Source organism: Mauremys mutica, chromosome 14 (genome assembly GCF_020497125.1).
Source record: "Mauremys mutica isolate MM-2020 ecotype Southern chromosome 14, ASM2049712v1, whole genome shotgun sequence".
NCBI lineage: Eukaryota > Metazoa > Chordata > Testudines > Geoemydidae > Mauremys > Mauremys mutica.
In genome coordinates, this window is record NC_059085.1 from 21,636,653 (window position 1) to 21,644,927 (window position 8,275).

The 8,275-nt window shown below is 45.1% G+C and overlaps 1 protein-coding gene across 1 annotated transcript in view; it reads left to right on the forward strand.

The window, feature by feature from the left end:
* The window catches only part of N4BP1 (NEDD4 binding protein 1), a 34,807-nt gene extending 32,371 nt beyond the window's left edge, over window positions 1-2,436 (forward strand). Inside the window, exon 7 of the mRNA XM_044987173.1 lies at window positions 508-2,436. Coding sequence (XP_044843108.1) covers window positions 508-853 — 346 coding nt within the window. The 3' untranslated portion in view covers window positions 854-2,436. The remainder of the gene's footprint in view (window positions 1-507) is intronic.
* Window positions 2,437-8,275: the final 5,839 nt, after the last annotated feature.

Sequence of the window (8,275 nt, forward strand, 5' to 3'; positions counted from 1 at the left end):
AAACTGATTACTTGAATGTTTTGTTGTATGTTGAGCACTCTTTACCTGTCTAAAACGTGCATCATAGCCAGTCATATCTAATGGTAATCCATGTTACTATCTCTTAAGTTTCAGATTTGAAGTCCCTTAGCTAGATTGTTGTACACCTTTACCCCGATATAACGCTGTCCTCGGGAGCCGAAAAATCTTACCACATTATAAGTGAAACCACGTTATATTGAACTTGCTTCAATCCACGAGAGTGCACAGTCCCGCCCCTCTGGAGCACTGCTTTACCACGTTATATCCGAATTTGTGTTATATCTGGTCATGTTATATCAAGGTAGAGGTGTACTTACTGTTTTGTATCACTTTGATGGAATCAAGTGAACTGCATCTTTAATCCAAAACAATCTGAAGAATACTAGAATGTAGGGGTTCAGAGGCTTTATTTTGCCTACACTTTTTATACTCAGAACAGTATCACCTCTTCCTTAATTTACCAGAGATTTCATTTTTGTTCTATAGAGATTTTCCACCAGCACAAATAACTCTACCGACTGGAAGACTGCATTCTTCTGGGACCTCACACTTCATGCCAATACCCAAGTCATGCAGTAATAATAGACAACCTATGAACCAAGTACATGGTGGTCCTCCATCTGCCAGGCTTCCATTTGAACCAAACTTGCCAAACATACAGACTGGTCTAACAGTTCCACCACAAAGATCTACTACAGAAACAATACAACTAAGGGAAGCATTGATAAAAATATTTCCTGATTCTGAGCAAAGACAGAAGATTGATCGAATACTAGCTGAACATCCATTCATGAGAGACCTTAATGCACTATCTGCCATGGTGCTTGACTGAGTATGATACAGGGGTCTTACATTGCAACTGATCCATCTAAACTTTGAATATCAGTGTGAAGATACATGTTGCTCCGTGTCATCGTCACTTTATGACTATTCAAAAAATACTTTTATTTGTATAAAAAGATATGAACTATTTTTTGTGCATATCCCTAGGGCTTTCAGGCATCAACCTTTTTTGATAAATTAAGTTATGCTGCTATTACAGATTTGTATTAACATTTTTTGTGAAAGAAAACAAAACTTTGCTTCTGCCTCCTTGGAATTGTTTATTAAAGAAGTAGCAGTTCACTTTAGAATAGTGTATTTGTACTCATTTCTTAATTATACTTAAGGGAGGGAAGGTCACGTTTGACACATACTCAGATTAGAATATTTATTTTAAAATATAAGATGAAAATGGAACCTTTAAAACAGTTCACCATTGGGGGATGTATTTGCCAGATGTATGCACATAGTCTCATTAGCATTAAGTACACACCTTCAAGTAATTGTGTTTTGCCACTGGGTTGGAATTGCTTGTACTATTATAGAATATTACATTTTCTCTGTATTGTAGAAGTAATGCCACTAGGTGGCATCTTGTATCCATTAGTTTGTAATGACCAAGAAAAGGGCTTCTAACTGAAATTCAAAAATGCCAATTCATATAATCAAAAGAACATACAAGCAAAGAGAACTAAATTGATGACTGAGACAGTGCTACTGTGGCACCATTTAGGGAATAAATAGTGAGAGGGCTGTTGAACATAATTTTAAACAACATTATTAACATAAAAACCTTACAGGAAAGAATTCTGCTATTGCAGGAGGCCAGGAAATAAACATTAGTCTGTACACATGCGTGGGATTTTGGTTCTCAGGTAGTTCTAAAATTACTTCATTCTTAAACTGAATTCACTCACCGTACTAATCCAGATTGGGGGTTAATACCTTAGGGTATTTCCACATAGGACTGTTAAAACAGAAATGTACATCCATAAGCCACTATAACAGAAAAATGCTTTTAAAAGAACCACCACAGTTTGAAGATGCCAAGTAACTGATTTTTATTTTATTTTTTTTATGGTCAGAAAGGGTCTCTTGGCCCCCCAAAAATAAAAAATCTTTACACTATTTTGTCCAATGCTTTTCATATAAAACTTGCTGTTTATAAGTTACCTGTTCAGTTTTAGTTGCTAGTACTGTGATCTCAACTTAGTTACTGAAAATGAAGCTGTATTCTTCTGTCCTATACATAATTACCAGTCATCTTAACTTGTTCTTGACTTTTCTTACAAACTGTATTAAATGCTGGGTTGTTGGTGACTAGAACTTCCCATAGCTGAAGAGAGTGTTCATAAAATCTTGGCCCTTAAGTACCTTGGATTTGGATTGGTGTGCTGGTCCCAGAGGAGCTGCACAAGATGCATTAAACTGGAGGCCCACCAGGTGGTGTCAGAGGGGACACTGAGCCTCAAAGCATTGTTGGAACCAGTAGCTCTACTTACTCATCGCATCAGCAGCTTGGTTTAAGCTGAAGAAAAGGAGTTTGCTTATATAACTTTTTTCTAGGCTTTTTAAAATTTACATGAATCGAAGGAAAATTGTGCAATGATTTATTAAAAATTATGCCTTTGGTAGTCTAGAAGGGACAGTGTTGCCAAATCTTGTTATTTTTATTTATTTATTTATTATAAATGATGTGAGAAACTCCAGCCCTCTGACTGGTTGCCTGCCCCACTTGTCCATCTCCTGGGCCAGAATAACCAATCAGAGCTTGTGCAGGCAGAGCTCTCTTCTCCCCAGAGCAACCCAAAGCCATTCTTGAGAGAGGTGGGGCTGTAATGGAGAGTTAAAGAGCCCAGCAACTCAGGATGAGTCTGCTCCCTCCTGTGAGCAGGGAGGACAGGGTGACTCCTCCCCTCTCCCTCACTACAGCACCTGGCCTGGGAAAGGCATAGGGAGGGGTGAAGAATTGTTGGAGCTGCACCCCCAGCCTGGAATGGGGAGAGGAGAATGAAGAATCCTAGGAGGAGAAGAAGTGAAGCTGGAGTGCCAGAACCGCTGGGAGGGCTGAATTCATGCATGTTTGCACTGAGGAAGGCTGAACTAATGGGGCGTTTGAGGGTAGATTTAACCAGTGGTCAGGGCATGGGCAGATGCTGTGGTGACAGATTATTCACCTGGGGCCAAAATCACCTTACCCAATACATTTGGGAGAGTGGGTACCATTAAATGTCTTTCATGGAGGGGGATGGGTGCAGGAGTTCAAAATTCAAAAGATGGACTTAAAAAATCATGAGATTTAAATATATATATATATATCTCGAGGCTGGCAATACTGTAAGCCTGTGTGAGCAAAGTGATGGATCTTTTTTTGAGACTGTACAACTCTATACCGTTTCTAGTCTATTGATGGTATTTTTACTGAAATGGAAAGATTCAGAAAGCATCCCACCTGACCCTAACCAGGCATAAAATGCATATACCACCTGCTCACAGCTACAGGATTAGCTGATGTGCTCACATGCTCCAAGAATACAAATCTAAGAATTATAAATATGTAGATAAAGTTACAGTCCTTAGCAGCTCCAGGCAAAGTCTACTGAGCAAGTCAGGATAAAATATTCCTAAAACTGAGTAAATTCAGAAGCATAAGAAGAGAAACATTTTTAAATAACACTTTTATGTGCAATTCTCAAAAAATCTCGCTGTGGCTGCCATCTGAACTGTAACTCATTCTACTTGAACGTATGTAGTAGTCTTGGTCTATTTGGTAACTAAGTGTGCAATTTGGCCATGTTATGGTTCCCATAGCAACCATAGTGAAATTCTTGCCTGTATTGCATGTAAAATCTCAGCCCTAATAGGTCAGGGTAGACCACATTTCATTTCTTTGTAATGAGGCCCACAGATCCTTGATGGTGGGGACTCTCCTCTATACAGCCTTGGAGGCAGACCACAGCTGTCAGTCAGAGGCAGAGGGGGTGTGACTCCACCTCAGAAACCTCCTGCTTGTGTCTGGCTCTCCAGCTGCAAATAGGGAGACCAGCTACTCCCTGCTGCAGAGCAAATTTAAGAAGAAAAAGCTTAATATTTCTAGGCCGTGAGGATCTGCCTTTAGTGTCAGAGAGGATTACCTAGTCACAGGGACTCCCTGTGCTCCCTCACAAGGAGTGCAGAATGGCAGAGAAGGTGAAGAAAAGAGGGAAAGCCAGACACCATGGCTCCTGCACCTCCCCCTCTGATTGAGAGCCTGCATGGAGATCTGTCTATGTTGTTCTGTGGAGACTCAGGCCCCTCTCAAGTGCTCAGGCAGGGGCAGGCTTTCCTGTAGCCTCCCTCCCAGGACTTCCCTGGGAAGTGCTCTCAGGAAGCAGTGGCAGCTCCTCAGCAGCACAATCCCCTCAGGCCTGGCAGAGGGAGAAGCAGTGGCCCTGGGAGTAGTACAAGTGGCAGTTCCCCCATTCCCTTCCTGTGGCAGGAGGGGGGAACGTAGGTTGAAATCCAAAATCAAAGGTCCAAGGACTCTTTCCTGTTCCCAACCAGCCAGTGGAGCCTGCACTCGCAGATTTGAGTGACCGTGAAGCAGTCACCCAGCCCTTCTCCCAGCTGCAGCCGCAGGGAGCTACTGACAGGGATCCAGAGACACCAACGAGAGCCTGGTAAGAGGCCCTCAGGCCCACCCCCTCCATCTGTTCCGCACCAAGTCCCAGTGCAGCTCCTGAGCCGAGGACTCCCTTAGACCCACCAAGGTTGGCGTCAAAAGCTCCTAGGGTGGGGTCAGCCTATGTCCAGGCCATGTCCAAGAATCTCCCTTGAACAAAACATGGGATGCTGTACCCTTCCCCCACACACACACTTCTGGATTTCCTCCAGCACAGTCTTCCCAACCCGCTCCCCCTTAAGAAAACTACTCTAAAGAGTAACCACAAGGTCCACCCCTCCCTACCCCCCAGACTGCAGTATTGCCAGCCCTTGCAAATTAACAGGCAAGTCACAGGATTTTGGAGCCTGCAGGAGGAGCTCTTGTGAGGACATGCCTCCCACTGCCCCAAGAAGAGTGGCTGAATCACTGGCCCAGCAGAAGGCAGTGGAAGAGAGGAGGGAAGGGGGTGAAGTGGAAGGGGTCCAGAATAGGAGTGCTTGGCCAGGGAGGGGAATCAAAGAAGGAATTGCAGGGGGACTGGAAGATCAGGGAAGTATTTCTTGCAAAAGGCTATAAACCAATCCCATCTTGTTTTTACTGTGACATTGCTTATATGAATCATAGATATTTTTTTTTGCAAAGAAGCACTGTCATTATAAGATGATTTTTGGAATATTACAAATACTTTCAACACATTTTTTAGTGGCAGGAGATTATACAACACTGTGCTCCCTAAAGATACTGGTTATGTGTTAGTTGCCCAATCACAAACATTGATTAGTTATTTCATACTTACTTGCAAATGGCATCTGTTCTTTAATTGCAGTACAGTAACTCCTCACTTAATGTTGTAGTTATGTTCCTGAAAAATGTGACTTTAAATGAAACGATGTTAAGCTAATCCAATTTTCCCATAAGAATTAATGTAAATGGGGGGTTAGGTTCCAGGGAAATTTTTTTCACCAGACAAAAAACAATTTATTTTATATATTTTTATATATATATATATACACACAGTATATGTTTTAAACAAACAATTTAATACTGTTCACAGCTATGATGATTGTGAAGCCTGGTTGAGGTGGTGCAGTTAGAGGGTGGAAGAGGGTGGGATATTCCCAGGGAATGCCTTGCTGCTAAATCAGTGGTTCTCAAACTTTTGTACTGGTGATGACCCCTTTCACATAGCAAGCCTCTGAGTGCGACCCCTCCCCATATAAATTAAAAATACTTTTGTATATATTTAAAACCATTATAAATGCTGGAGGGAAAGTATGGTTTGGGGTGGAGGCTGACAGCTCGCGACCCCCCCATGTAATAACTTTGCAACCCCCTGAGGGGTCCCGACTCCCAGTTTGAGAACCCCTGTGCTAAATAATGAACTCTGGGCTGAGCTCTCAAGGGTTAACACATTGTTGTTAATGTAGCCTCTCACTCCACAAGGCAACAGGAATGGAGGGGAGGGGAGACAGCATGGCAGACAGAGACAGACACACACCTTGTGTGTGGGAGAGAGAGAAATACACACTGCCCCTTTAAGTAAGCTGACCCACTCTTAAGTGCATTGTCTTGTTAAGTGGATCAGGAAGTTGAGACCAGTAGCTGCTGCCCCAGGCTCTCTGTCTCTCTTGGTCTGTGTCCCCACCCTGCTCTATATGGAGAAGAAGGGGTAAGCGGGGTGTAGGGGGAGGGGGACACCCTGACATTAGCTCCTCCTCTTGCCCCCCCCCATCCCCTGCACAGCAAGCAGGAGGTTCGGGGAGCAGCTCCAAGGCAGAGAGCAGAAGCAGCACATGGCAGTGAGGGGAGGGACAGCTGCAATTGATAGCCTGCTGGGAGCTGCTGCACAGGGAATTTAGGGGAGCGGGGAGGGGAGCTGATAGGGGGGCTGCCGGTCCACCTTGGTTCCAAGCCCCCACCAGCTGGCTGCAACAGGCTGCTCTTCCTGCAAGCAATGGACAAAGCAGGCAGCTGCCAAACTGCTTTAGAAGGGAGCATTGCGCAACTTTATATGAGCATGTTCCCTAACTGATCAGCAACGTAACAAAGAAACAATGTTAACCGGGTCGACTTCAAGTGAGGCGTTACTGTACTACATAAACATATGAATTTACTTGTAAGTAATGACAGAGCTGACTTCTCTTCTGTTGCGTATAATGCTCATTTTTGTCTAGGATCCCCATTCTGAAATATGACGCTGCATGCTGTTCAGCTATATTCTGAAAGCAGGACTTCAAGTTCTTTAATATGTATATCTATAATTTATCAACCCTAAAATGTCATATATATTCTATTTGCAAGTGTGAATCATGATGCATTAATTAGGTTAGTGATCTCAAACTACTTACCATTCAGACCTTCTTTTAGCAAAGGAAATAAACTAGAAGGGGAGGGAGTCAAGACACTGATAGTTAAGGCTAAGATTTTGTCATGGTTATTTTTAGTGAAAGTCTTCCTCAGTTTTTTAGGTGCATTAGGATACCCTATATCCCACTATTACATCCTCACAGGCTGCACGAGGAGGGATATATAGCTATAGCTTGTCTAGGGAATCTGCAAACCTCAGAGCAGTTTACAACTCTCACTAATTTCTTTCCTCAAAGTCTATCCTCTGTGTATTTTCAGAAAATTCCCTCGTGTGGTTGTGCATGCACACCTAGAAGAAACAGCATATCTATGGCATGGTCTTTTCTGCATTGATTTGTCATGTGTGAGGATCAGGGCCGGCTCCAGAGCCCAGCGGGGCAAGCACCCGCCTGGGGCGGCCCTTTCCCGGGAGGGCGGCAGGCTGGGCCGGCGGACCTGCCGCAGTCATGCCTGCGGGAGGTCCACCGGAGCCCCGGGAGCAGCGGACCTGCCGCAGGCATGACTGCGGAGGGGACGCTCGGCCGGCGGCTCCAGTGGACCTCCCGCAGGCATGACTGCGGACGGTTCGCTGGTCCCGCGGCTCGGCTGGACCTCCCGCAGGCATGACTGCGGCAGCTCAAGCGGAGCCGCCGGACCAGCGAACCGCCCGCAGCTGCGGGAGGTCCAGCCGAGCCGCGTGACCAGCGGACCCTCCGCAGTCATGCCCGCGGGAGGTCCGCTGCTCCCGCGGCTCGGGGGCGCCTCCCGGGCATGACTGCTTGGGGCGGCCAAATTTGTAGAGCCGCCCCTGGTGAGGATGAGCAGAGGAACCCAGCCCTCATGATTATCCCCTGTGCTGCACTTCATGCAGAGCAACAGGGAACTCAGGAGCTGAGGACTACCTGCCTTACTGCACTTTGCAGACGTATGCAGTTTGAGGGAAAGATTTCATTTTGTGCCTCTTAGGGCTTGTCTACATGGTGGCTTAGTCGTCACTAGTTGGGGAGTAAATTGTAACATACAGCAGCGTGACATGCACTAACTGATCTGTGTGGACCCTGCTGGCATGCGCTGAAAGTTCCCTAGTGCACATTAATGTAGTACTGTGTGAAATGGGACTGCATTAACGTGCACTAGGAAACTTTTAGTGGGCACCAGCAGGGTCCACATGGGCCAGTTACTGTGTGACACACTGGTGCATATTAGAATTTACACCCCAGCTAATGTGAACAGAGGTACAGTGTAGACAAACCTTTAGAACACCTTGGAGAATCCCCTAAGTGAGACTCTTCAGAAGATGAAGGAAATCAGGGGGACTATCTCTTCCCTCAGTGCTTTAGGTTAGGGTCGCTAGAGGCATTTGAACAACTGAGTCTTTCTTATGCCTTCCCTTGATCCTCCTCCGGTGGAGAGAGAGAAATTTCAGACTGACAGTCCCAATAT